Below are 13,585 nucleotides of genomic sequence, written 5' to 3'. Positions count from 1 at the left end.
TTGGGTACCACTGTTAGATGCTGAAGGTGAAGGAGATACAGCCTGGCCTGGGATGGCTTCACGTGAACTGGCTGGAGAACTGAGTGACACAGGGAGAGATCCCCAGAATTCAGGGCCCTTGGGTTTGATTCTCAACATACTGAAGCTGATATTGACTACAGTGTTTATTGAATAATTTTCTATCTGTATGTTCAGCCTAGTATAAGGGTTAAGAAAATAGGCTTTGTGGTCAAACAAACCTGAACTTTTTGAGAACTGGTGAAATTACTTTGAGTCTTTGAAAGTGGGCAAAAGTTAAGTTCAACTTAAATGTTTAGTGAATGAATTATTTCTCACACACTATCTTTACACAAAGTTCAACAGTCACCAGTGGACCACCTACCAGGGATGATGACCATGTGATCTGGGCCATCTGGTTTGATGCAGGGCAATGGAGTGAATCAACAATGTAGTAAAACCAGTTTTTTTAAATACATTTATTACCAATGTTAACACATTAAATGAATCTATATATTGCTAGTCAGAGCAGCTTACAAAATGCCAGAATGCATCGTAGAACTGGACAGCCACAATGAGTACTTACAATGTGCATAGTGGCTAAGCTCAACATCTCGATATAGCTTTATGATTTGCAGAAAATTTTTAATCATGATTCCTAAAACAATCAATTGTAATTTTACCTAAAACTTTTACAAAACCAGGCCACAATCTTTTTTTAATTTTGTATTTTTTTTAAACACACAGTTTTCACGCTGTAGTAACTTGGAAATGTGCAACCGTGTCAACGGAGACAAAAAAGCCAAAGTAACACAAGTCTTACGTTCATGCAGCTATCAGTAAATAGTACACACTCTGGAATGGTTTTACACCGAAAGTATTTCCACAATAACTTGCTCTCATAGGGGTGGATCGAAGTTTTAAAACTTGAAAAACGATCAGAGAAGGTAAGTGTCTTGGTGGCAACATCTCAACCAGGCCACACGGCATGGTGGCAGAACTGTGGCCTGACACAGCAACAAGGAGGGACCGAGATGCCGAGTCACTGCGTCATTCAGGTGCGGTGTTGAGACGGCCACAGGGCGTGCTTACGAGCCATGGCACCACTGGCAGCAGCTTGTCGATTAACTTGTGTCACCAGCACCTGCAACAGCACCAGGACTGGATGGGTGATTATGTCACAGAAGACTTAGTTACATTTTATCTTTAGAGTGACCCTGACAAACCTGGAGAAGACTTTTTAAAAGGTTTTTCTCCTGATTCTTTCACTTCCATTGTGTGTAATTGCTTTAATAAATATCAAAGGTCTAAATAAATATTTACAAATTATTTCTCTAACCTTAAAAATAACTAAATGATAAATGGGAATTTGACTTAGTCTAAGATCATTCTTTGAAAAAAACATAATTGTGAGATTTTTCTTAAAAACAAAGTAATTTAAGTTTTCCTGGTTGTATTTTATATATCTATGTATAAAAAAATCATTATTCAACTATCGATCCATTCCTATTGGTAATGCTTCTTAATCCAGACATTCCGCAAAATACAGACTTTTTACAAATCACGGCATCTTTAATACAAGAAAATTAACATGCATTATTCTTCATTCTGTGTACAGTGATGGAGCTCATTAGGAGGCAATGACCCATTACTACAAACATAACGGCTTCTGTGAAACTTAAGTGCTTTCTTTCCTTTTAGCATTAATTAACTCACAATATATGAGGTGATACCAGATAATAGGCAATCAGATGATATTTGGAGAGGGACGGGAAGAATTAAATAAATTTGTATGCCTCATCTATAATTTCATGTATGGATTAAGGTAGTTTTTGGCTTATTTTTCTTATTTTGTTACAAGCACTCATGTTAGGACAAAGATGAAATGTGCAAACTTTAAAATTTAAATATTCATTTTCTCTAAGATCCAGCTCAGTAAAAGATTACCCCAGTTCCCTGCAATTTTAAACTACAAGATCAAAGCTAATAATTTGTTATAAAAGTTATATATTGAAAAGAAATAATGAAAAACACAATTGGGAAATATTTAAGAAAAAATATGCAGGACCAGCACCTGCTGTGTCAACCCTGTTCCCTAAATTCAATCTCATACCCACTGGCATAACCAATAGGTAATGCCTTTAAACGGTAAATTAAGCTGAACAAAACCAGCTCAACAAGGTTAAGAAATAAATTTCACATCAAGGTAGTATGTTTTGTTTTTCTGAAACAGTTCTGTAGTTCTTACATTCAGATCTATTTTAAATGTTTGTTAAACTCACTTGTATTCACCTGTTATTTTTTAATGATCTGTTTGTTGTTTAAAGGTTAAAATCTCTGTAAAACCTAAAAATGTTTTAAAATTTGCTGTAAATGCAACAAATTCTCAATTAAATTTCATTTAAAATAATACCCTCCACTGATGGTACTTTTAACCCCCTGAAAACTTCAGAGGGACATTAACAAAAGATTCAAACTACTGTGCAAAATTTCTTCACGAAAAGTGTTTAAAGGCTGGTGCAAAATGGGAAGCAAATTCTAAACAATTTTGGCTTTTTGGAAACAAAAACCGTCGTGTCTGAGAGGAGTGGCCGGCGGCGCTTCTGCAGCGGGAGCCTGCCTTCATCTTTTCCGGCGGCAGGTGCGCTTGTGCTCGGCGTGCCAGTGCTCCTGCTGGCACTTGATGGAGCAGTAGGACGTGTTCCAGCAGCAGTGGTACATGGCCTCCTCCTCACAGTTGTAGCACTGCGGGGGAGAGACGGGACCGGGTTAGAGGGGGCCTGAACGCACAGCGGCCTACTTACACTGCAGACTTGGGAAGGCGCTTTTAGAGCTCCTCCTGGCTCGACCTTAAACGAGCACCGTAGGAACACAGAGGCCTATGCATGAGTGGAATGGTGGCGCGCCGAGGCTGCAGGATGCTGCCACACTCACCTGGACAACCTCCTGTGTGTGTACTGGGTCACTCTCAGCAGCACACAGACTAAGTAATTTCTACTTTCTTAAGAAGGTCTTGAGAGGCTTTGGGAAAGACAATGGGAGGCACCAGGAATGTGTGTCCCACCCTGACCACACCTGTGTGAAGTGACTGGGAACTCTGGGATCTGCTGAGCGCTTCCAGGGGAACTATGGACAGTGCATTGCTAATTTGGTTCAGTTTCAGCTGTTAGCACATCCCGGCCCCACGGCAGCAGCTGTGCCTTTGGGAGCCAGCTGGACAAAGGCCCCTGCCCTCCAGATGGCAGAGAGCCATGCTAACTGCTGCTTCTGATCGAGGAGGCAGCAAGGGGACAGTCGCTGTTATATCTCCCCACACTGTCACAAGCCCTTTCCTCTTCAGCTGAATTGACTTCCAGGAGAGTTAAAGGGTCAGTGCCCTTTAACCTCCTATCTCAGGGACCAGACATTAAAGACTAGGACATTCAAAACCAGTTGAATACAGGGAACATTAGTGGATGTGAAGCCCCACGAAAGGCCAAGAAGACATTTAGTTTGCACTTCAGGCAGTTTCTTGGCACAGCCAACAGACAACTCTGAAAAGGGGGAGAAATAGTGTTGCAGAGTTACCATATTATTAGATTCAGATGTCTAGTGTTCAACCATAAATCATGAGGCTACAAAGAAATAGAAACATATGACCATCCAAATGCCCTAATGGCAGATATATCTGACAAAGACTTTAAAACAACTATTATTAAAGATGCTCAAAGACCTAAAGAAGATGTGGAGAAAGTCAAGAAAACGATGCGTGAACAAAATGGAAATATCAAAAAGAAGCCAAAAGGAAAATCTGGTACTGAACAGTCCAGTAACCGAAGTGCAAAATTCACTAAGGGGCTTCCAAGGCAGCTTTGAGGAGGCACAATGCAAATTAACAGGTATGGGGGACAAGAAAAGACAGAAGAGAAGCAAGCAGGCAGAGCCTAAGGGACCCGGGGGACAGCACAACGCACATTTTGGATTCCCACGAGAGAGAGAAAAGGGCAGAAAGAATATTTGAAGAAATAATGGCTGAAAAGTTCCCAAGCCGATGAAAGGTATGAATATAAATATCCAGGAAGCACAATGAACTCCAAGAGACCCACATCAAGACACATTATAACCATACTTTAAAAAGCCCAAGTTATGAGAATGTAAGTTACAAATTACAGGAAAGTAATAAGAGAGAATCGAGCAAAGGATCGTCAATATATCATCAGGGTTCTCATCAGAAACTGGAGGCCAGAAGACAGTGGGTTGATATATCAAAGTGCGAAAACAAAGAAAAAACTGTTAACAGAGAATACTATATTCAGCAAAACTGTCCTTGAAAAGTGAGAAATTTTAAAAAGAAGATAAACAGAAGCTGAGGGAGTTCCAAAGATCTCAGTGAAGGTTCATCCTGGACAAGTGTAAAAGCTAGTGCTATTGCAACAATGGCTTGTAACTGTACCTTTTGTTTTCTACACGATTTAAGAAATTAAAAGATTTTTTTTAAAACATTAGTATAAAAACTCGTCCTGTAAATTTCATTTGTAATGCCATAACTCCAAATCTTATTTTCTATACAATTTAGAAGAGGGATGCATTTAAAAGAATTTTAAATTTATATGTTTCTGGGCACACAGCATGCAGAGATGTAATTCTGTGACAATGTAAACAGGTGGGAACAGCTGTAAAGGAGCCGAGTTTTATATGTTGTTGAAGTTACCGTATTTCCCCATGTATAAGACGCACCCTTTATCGAAAAATTTGGGGTCTAAAACTGGGTGCGTCTTATACAGTGGTTGTTTTTTTTTTACTTGCATTTCCCGCTTTTTTTGCGCTTGTCTTTGCGCTCATTTTTTGCACTTGTTACTGGTATATTAGGTTACGTTTTGCCACGTTCTGCCCAGAAATGGCTCAGAAAAGATTTTTGTACAGTGCTGAATTCAAGTTAAAAGTGATCTGCCGCCTTACAGCCTCATCCTCTACCACCCACCCCCACACCAGCCCCTGACCTAACAAGGTCACGAAGGAGTGTCTCAGAAAACTAAGACCCGGTGGAATGATTTCGGTAAAGCTTCAAGGGAGTGTCCTGGAAAACTGGTACCCGGCAGAATGATGTTGTGGTTATCTCCCTTAGTTCATGGCTGCAGCAGCAGCTGCACCATCCTGGGGGTTGTGTGTGTAGGAGTCCGAAGGCACAGCATGTGTTGGGAGTACAATGGGGCTGGTTGATGGAAACCGGCCTGAAGGCACTTAACACATGGACTTTAGTAAGAAAGTTTCTTTCCTTTGAAGTTTCTTAAAAGCTATGCTTTGGCTCAATTAGGGACTCACTTCCAGAGAGAGCTGCAGTCCTCTGGCCTAGCTTTAACTCTATCTTTGTCTCTTGTGTTTCTTTAACCCTGCCGTCACCCCTCTGACTCCCCACTGCCCGTGCTGCGTGGGATGCAGCAGTGATCCAGTTTGCAAGAGTGAATGGAAACCGTGCTGCTGAACGTGTTTGTTCCTCCTCCAACTGAGAAAACAATCCGAGACTGGCTATGGTTTTGAGTTTTGACAGTGATGAGGAGTTGTATGAATTTTATGATGAATAAAACTTAAGTTCAATAACTTTATGTAATACATTTTTTTTTTCCAAATTTCGGGCCCCAAAATTAAGGTGCATCTTTATACATGGGAGCGTCTTATACATGGGGAATACGGTAAGCTGCTATAACTTTAGGTGCTTAAATGTAGTCCTCATGGTCACCCAAAGAAAAGAGCTATAGAATATATACAAAGGAAAAGAAATAAACAATTTGCTACAAAAAAAAGAAAAAAACCTAAATACAAAAGAAGACAGATATTCAGGAAATGAGGGACAAAAACCTACGGGGTGTATAGAAAACAAACTGCCCCCTTATCACTTTACACAGATTAAACTCTCTAGTCAAAAGACACAGACTGGCAGAAGGGCTATAAACACATGGTCCTAACGTTCGCTATATGTAGGACACTCACTGGAGAAAGACACAAATAGCTTGAAAGTGATAAGGGTGGGAAAAGATGTTCCGTGCAAATAGTAACCTAGAGAGCAGGATCACTATATGACTGTAAGGCAAAATAGACTAAATTAAAGAGGGTTACAAAAGAGTAAGATACTATATAGTTGTTATATTTTCTTGCTGTATTGAGCCTTCTATAAATATGAACATTTACATACCTAATGACACACCATCAAAATACAATACATGAAGCCAAAACTGACAGAATTTAAGGGAGAAAACAGTTTTACAATAACAGTTGGAAACGTCAACACCCCACTCATGATAGTGTGTAGAACAACCAGACAGAAGATAAGGAAATGGAGGACAAAGTCCACAATAAACCAACGAGGCCCAGCAAGAGTGTGTACATGGGACATTTTCCAGGACAGACCATATGTCAGCTTACAAATTAAGTCTCAGTGTATTTTAAAAGCTAGATATCAAGCAAAGCATCTTCTTTGACCACAACAGAATCAAATAAGCAATTAAAAATGAAAGTAGAACTGGAAAATGCACAGTTGTCGTAATTAAACAATATACTTTTGAACAACCAATGGATTGAAGAAGAAATCACAGGGAACTCAGAAAGCACAACATACCGAAACTTAAGGGACTCAGCAAGGCGGAATCAGAGGGAAATTCATCGTGGCAAACACCAGCAGTAAGAAAAGAAAGGTCTCGGGTCGGCCGAGTGGTGCGTTGGTTAAGAGATGGCTTGTGACACCAGCTCTGAGTAGCAGGGCCTGGGTTCGGATCCCACATGAAGGCAGGTGACACTGCCCTCTACAACTAAGATGGTAAACAACAACTTGACCTGGAGCTGGGCTGCCTGAGTCGCCGGTGACAGCATAGGCTGCAGCCCCTGCTGCAGTAGACTGCCATAAGCTACCGTGTGTGGCCGGCAGCCAGCGTGAACAGCCGGCAGCCGGCGTGAGCTGCCAAGAGCTGCCGTGAGCAGCCATCCAGAGGCCAGCGACCGATCTGCCTCAGCTGGGAAGAGGCACAATGATAATACCAACATGGGCCAGTGAAGCGACGTCCTCCACAGCTAGACTGAAGAGTAAAAGGACAGCAACTTGTCTGTTCCCCTTCCCCGATTCCCCAACGCTGTTCTCCTCCCCCAATTCCCCAATAAAATCTTTTAAAAAAAAAAAAGAAAGAAAGAAAAGAAAGGTCTCAAACAAGTAAGCTAAAAGTTCACCTTAAAGAATCAGGAAAAACAAACTAAACCCAAAGCTAGCAGAAGGAAGGAAATAATAAAGATTAGAAAATGGAAAAATAAGAGGAAAAAAATTAATGAAAGTTGGTTCTTCAAAAAGATCAACAACACTGACAAACTTTTAGCTAGATGGACTCAAAAAAAGAGAGGGGACTTAAGAAAAATAGAAACAAAAGCGGGGACCTTACTACTGATTCCACAGAAATACAAGATTGTAACGAGACGCTATTAACAATTATACACACCAAATTGGACACCCTAGATGAAATGGACAAATTCCTAGAAACACAAAACCTACCAAAACTAAATCACAAAGAAGTAGCAAGTCTGAGTAGAACCAGAACTAGTAAGGAAAATGAACCAGAAATCAAAGATATTCCAAAAATAAAGAGCTCTGGACCTGACAACTTAACACATTGTGGATCAGTGATGCAGATTTGCATCTATACATCACAGCTGTGCAAGACGGACGACGCAAATCTGCGTTTTGTCACGCACTCGGTTTCCAACACTATATACATTGAACTACGCAATACATGGAGCCTTTCTTCAAATGGTCCTGCTGACGAATGTTTATAGAAACGTGACTTCACTCCGAGTTAATGATCTATGATAAATATAGAGAACAAACAGCTCTGTATTTTCCTGTGTTGCTCTGCTCTGCATTTAGTCAGCATTCAGATTTCAATCACTTTATACCCATGACAGAAATACGTAGTTCTTACGGGAAAAAAATATCTTATTGAAGATGAAATTTCAGCGGAATTGCTGGTGGACTCATTATTTGATGTTCCTGACAACACTGAAAATGACAGTGACTTCTACTATTGGAAATAGGCAAAACAAAATTGTGCATCCTTTACCATGTTACAGTGACAGTGAACAAAGTGCAAACAAAAGTGACGATGACACACTAGATTCAGCGGTTTCCACATGGGTAAAAACAGATAAAACACCTAACTTAGGGCCATTTACCGGAAACCCAGGGGTAAAACAAATCCCCTCTGACCCGACGCAAGTATCATAAGTAACAGGACTTTTTCTTGGAGACAGATTCTTTGGCATGTTCGGTGTGAGGAAATGAATCTATATTACTTACAAAATCAGGAAAAGTATGTTACTGGTTCTAAGGGGTTGAAATGGTCAGATGTCACTGAAGCAGAAATGAAAATTTTTTTTTCAATAATTATTCTAACGGGGCAAGTCAGGAAAGATAAACTAAGGATTATTGGTCTACAGATCCATTTTTAGATACTCCTGTTTTCAGGAAACTTATGAGCCGTAATAGATTTGAACAAATTTGGTGATGTTTACATTTCAACAACAATGAACTTCTACAATAATCAACAGGCTTTTCAAAATTCAACCCTTACTGGATTTTTTCCTTGAAAGATTTCAGACTATTTATAAGCCAAATCAATAACATTCCTTAGATGAAGCAATGACTACTTGGAGGGGTAGGCTTCCTATACGAACATAAAACCCGGGGAAACTTATAAAGTATGGCTTACTTGTTCATAAGGTCACTGAAAGCACCTCAGGCTATATCTTGAATTTAGAAATTTATGCTGGTGAAGGAAAAAAATTACAGGAAACTATTTTCACACTTTTGGAACCTTATCTTGTCAAAATTACCATGTCTACCAAGACAACTATTACAATCGTGACAATTGCTGAAACTCTCCTTTCAAGGCAAGTTAGAGTATGTGGAACAATCAGAGTGAACAGGGGTCTTCCGCCAGAATTGAAAAATGAATCACAGTCTCTGAAAAGTGGCAAAACCACATTCAGGAGAAAGGGTGAAATTCTTCTTCAATCCTGGAGGGATACTCACGTTGTCAACATGATTTCCACAATTCACGATTCAACAATGGTTGATGTTCCACAGAGAAATGAAGAAGTAAAGAAAAAACCTATTTGTATTTTTCAGTATAAAATGTTCATGAAGGGTGTTGATAGGGCAGATTAGTACTTGTCTTACTATTCTCTCCTGAGAAAAAAAGTGAAGTGGCCAAAGAAAGTTGCATTTTGGCTTATACATTGTGCATTTTTCAATTCTTTTTGAATCTATCAAAAACTAAACCCTACATCAAAAATGAGAAATGAAGAATTGCTGCTACAAGTGGCAAAAGACTGGGCTGCAGATAAGGTGGAGACAGACTCAGACACAGATACAGCACGCCCAGGAACATCAACCCAAACCCCTTGTGTGTCTCATGAGGACCACCCTGGGAGACTTTCGGTTGATAAGCGCAAACATGTGCTAGAGAAAATTGTTGGAAGTGAACCCCCAGGGTAAAAGAAAATATCCTGCTAGGAGATGCCATGTTTGTGCTGCCCACAAAAAAAAAGAAGTGAAACTCAGTACATCATTAAGGAAGAACTAACACCAATCCTTGAACTTTCCCCAAAAAAAGTGAATAGGAGAAAACACTTCCAAAACCCTATGAGTTCACCAAACCCTAATACCAAAGCCAAAGATACCACAAGAAAACTATTGATCAGGCCTTACCAACATCGGGATAAAACCCTCAACAGAATACTAACTAATGGAACTTCAGCAGCGTTTTAAAAAGATGACACACCATAACCACATGGGATATATTCCTGTAATGCATGGATGGTTTGAGTGAAAATCGGCTATTGTGGTAACACCACATCGATGTAATGAAGGAAAACACATGCACGATCATCTCAATTGATGTGGAAAAAGCATATGACAAAATTCAACACCCTGTCATGAAGACACACCACAAAACAGTAATAGAAGGAAACTACCTCTACATGATAAAAGCCACATATGACAAGCCCACAGCAAACATCATACTCAATGGTAAAAGACAGTGTTTTCTCTAGACCAGGAACAAGACAAGGGTGCCAGTTTCCACTCATTCTATTCAACACCATACCGACGTCCTAGCCTGGGCAGTTAGTTAGGCAAACAAAAATAAAAGCATCCAAAGTGGAAAGGAAGATGTGAAATGATCTCTGCATGTGATGTGATCTTATATGTAGAAAGCTCTCAAGACTCCACAACAAAGCAGTTAGAGCTAATAAATGAACTCAGCAAAATAGCAGGGCACAAAGTCAACACACTAAAATTGGTTGCATTTCTATACACAAACGATGAACAATGTCATAAGGAAAATTATGAAAAAATTCTATTCAAAACAACTCAAAAAAAGAATAAAACCAAGGAGGTGAAAGATTTGTACAATGAAAACTATAAAATGTATATGAAAAAAACTAAAGAATAAATGTTCAGGGTTTAAGAGACTTAATATTGTTAAAATGTCAATACTACTGAGAGTGCTCTATAGATTCAATGCAATCCTATCAAAATCCCAATGACATTTTTAGTAGGTATAGAAAAGCCCCTCCTAATTTCCATGTTGAATCTTAAGAGATCCCAAACAGCCAAAAACAGTCATGAAAAATACAACGGCACATCTGGAGGACTCCCACTTCCTGATTTCAACTTACTACAAAGCTATGGTAAGCAAAACTGTGCTGTACCGGTATAAAGAAAGACAGAAAGACAGACCAGGGGAATAGAACAGAGCGCCCAGAAATAAACCCTCACATTTTTGGTCAAATGAGTTTTGATGAGGGTGCCAAGACAATTTAATGGTGCTGGAAGGAAGTTGGACCCTCAGCTAACAACATAAACAAAAATTAATTCAAAATACATCACGGATGTAACTGTAAGACCTAAGACAATAAAACCCTTAGAAGAAAATATAGGACAGAAGCTTCATGACACTGGATTTGGAAATGATTTCTTGGATATGACATCAAAGGCACAGGTAACACAAGAGAAATTAAACAAACTGGACTCTGAAAATTATCCACAGAATGGAAGAAAGGATTTGCAAATCATATAGCTGATAGAGGATTAATACCCAGAATATATAGAGAGCTCTTAAAACTCAACAACAAAAAAAACAATTCAAAGATGGGCAAGGGACTTGAGAACAGACATTTTTTAAAATTTTATTTATTTATTTATTTATTTATTTATTGTTAGTTTCAGGTGTACAGAACAATGCAATAGTTATCCTTTTCACCCTCACAAAGTAACAACTCCCCTCCCCCCATGTATTGTCCTCCCCCCCCCCNTTCACCCTCACAAAGTAACAACTCCCCTCCCCCCATGTATTGTCCTCCCACCCCCCCGATATCATGCTTATCTATTACAATTCCATTGATTGCATTCCCACTCGAGAACAGACATTTTTAAAAAAGATATAGGAATGCCAATAGGTACATGAAGAGATGCTCAAGGTCACTAATAATCCTCAGGGAAACTTAAACCAGAACCACAGTGAGATACCACCTCACACCTGTCAGAAAGGCTATCATCAACATAACAAACAAGTGCTGGGAGGAAGTGGAGAAAAGGGAGCCCTCCTGCAGTGTTGGTGGGATTGCAAATGGATGCAGCCACTATGGAACTCAGCATGGAGGGTCCTCAAATAATTAAAGATAGAACCACCTTATGACCCAGAGATTCCACTCTTGGGTATTTATCCAAAGAAAACAAAAACACCAACTGAAAAAGATCCCTGCACTCCTCTGTTCCCTGCAGCAGTATTTCCAATAGTCGAACATGGAAGCAAGCCCCTAAGTGTCTGTCAATGGGCAGATAAAGAAGAGAGGGTACAGCACATATATATGACGGAATGTTATTCAACCACGAGGAAGGAGGAGATCCTGAACTTTTTCTCAGATTCTAAGTGCAGTTAGAAACCAGTGAGATGTCACTATTATACAGTAAAAGTAATCAATTTCTTTAATGGACTCTAATGTATAAATGTTAACTAAATTCTGAAACTCCTAATCTGCTACTGTGACACATTTATAATTTCACCATTTTGGTATTACCTATCAGGAGGCAAAAGTCAGGGTGAGCTGATTTATCCACATGAAACAGTAGCAGAGATGGCGTCGTGTGAATTAATTATATAACAAGCTCTGTCCTGAAGTGTCCCAGTCTCAACCTGACACAACCCTGAGCAGAACTCAGCTCTGCAGGGTCTGGCACCGAGATCACAGATTTCAGTGGAACTGTAAAGTGACGCTGACAATTCCACGCTGACCTGTGCACGCGGACCTCCCTCCCGCGTCCGTGTTCACCACCCCTGTGTTCCATCTGCAGCGGCCAGATTCCAAACTGCGCTGCCCACCCACCACTCACCCACTGCTTCTTCTTGGTCTGAGAGATGAGCTGCTTGTGCTGCGCAGCCAGCTTCTTGATCTCCTCCACGAACTCCTCTTTGCACTTGTCCTTCACTTGCTTACATTTTCTGTCCACCTCGCCCTGCATGTTGGCCACAGCCTTATTTACAGCTTGTCTTTTCTCTTCTTCCATCTCAGAACGCAGCTGAAATGGAAACCAAGTCAGCCCACAATGTACAAAGACCATGGACATTCAGAACAAAATCATAATGAAGAGTTTGTACTTAAATGATGTACCTCATCTCGTTATGTCACTAAGGGCTGCAAATGTTTAGGGCAGAAAAGCACTACTGCTGAGGGAAGTATTAGAAAAGATACTTTTCTACTGTATTTCTACTGTGGAAAGCCCCCTCCCTTCTTGATGCGTGCGTGGAAGCTCACCAGCCACAGGAGGACTGCCCGCAGGTGCCCAGGGCAGGGGCAGGGCACCGTGCTGGGTGGGCCCCTCACCTTTTCCAGGGCTTCTCGGACAACTCTTTCAGTTTCTCGCTTGTGATCAGACTTCATGCGGTCCTTGAAGTCGTTGAAAATCTTGGTGTACTTGTCATGACACATGCTCTGACACACGCCATCACTGGTGGTCTGGGTGCTCCGATGCAGCATCCTTGGTGAAGAGGCACTTAACTTCTTGGTCTGAGTTGACACAGAAACTTTTTCGATGGGCTGAGGCATGGTGGGGATTTCCTGACTGGAACTGACGGCTTCGGTTTCAGGCTCTGGTTCCTGGAGGGCAAGAAGAGCTTCGGTGTGAAATAGTTCAAGAACAAGCCACAGAATCAACTGCTGTTAAAAACCGGGTCATTAAGATGGTGAATTCAATTACTAAGTATACTTTACCACACTCAAAAATAAACAAAAAATGAAAAAAAAAATCCATGCAATAGCTATGATAATTCTAAACAGTAACTTCATTTTTGCTTTTAAAGTAGGCTAAACAAAAAACTTATCATGGGGCCGGCCGTGTGGCGCGTTCGTTAAGAGTTGGCTTGGGAGTGCCGGCTCTAAGCAGCAGGGCCACGGTTTGGATCCCACATGAGGGCCAGTGACGCTGCGCCCTCTACAGCTAAGATGGTGAACAACAGCTCAACCTGGAAGTGGGCTGCCGTGAGTCGCCGGTGACAGTGTAGGCTGCAGTGGG

General features: G+C 40.6%; 1 protein-coding gene across 12 annotated transcripts in view; it reads right to left on the bottom strand.

Moving 5' to 3' along the window:
• Window positions 1–461: 461 nt before the first annotated feature.
• Window positions 462–13,585, bottom strand: part of ZMYND11 (zinc finger MYND-type containing 11) — a 125,120-nt gene continuing 111,996 nt past the window's right edge. For all 12 annotated transcript variants that reach the window (XM_019631531.1, XM_019631533.1, XM_019631530.1 and 9 more), the window contains 3 exons: window positions 12,898–13,170; window positions 12,407–12,592; window positions 462–2,742 (listed from right to left, as the gene is read on the bottom strand). In XM_019631531.1, the coding sequence (XP_019487076.1) occupies window positions 2,620–2,742; window positions 12,407–12,592; window positions 12,898–13,170 (582 nt within the window). In that variant the 3' untranslated portion in view covers window positions 462–2,619. The remainder of the gene's footprint in view (window positions 2,743–12,406; window positions 12,593–12,897; window positions 13,171–13,585) is intronic.

This window comes from Hipposideros armiger, unplaced genomic scaffold (genome assembly GCF_001890085.2).
Source record: "Hipposideros armiger isolate ML-2016 unplaced genomic scaffold, ASM189008v1 scaffold_1004, whole genome shotgun sequence".
Taxonomy (NCBI): domain Eukaryota; kingdom Metazoa; phylum Chordata; class Mammalia; order Chiroptera; family Hipposideridae; genus Hipposideros; species Hipposideros armiger.
This window is presented reverse-complemented; position numbering and strand designations above follow the sequence as displayed.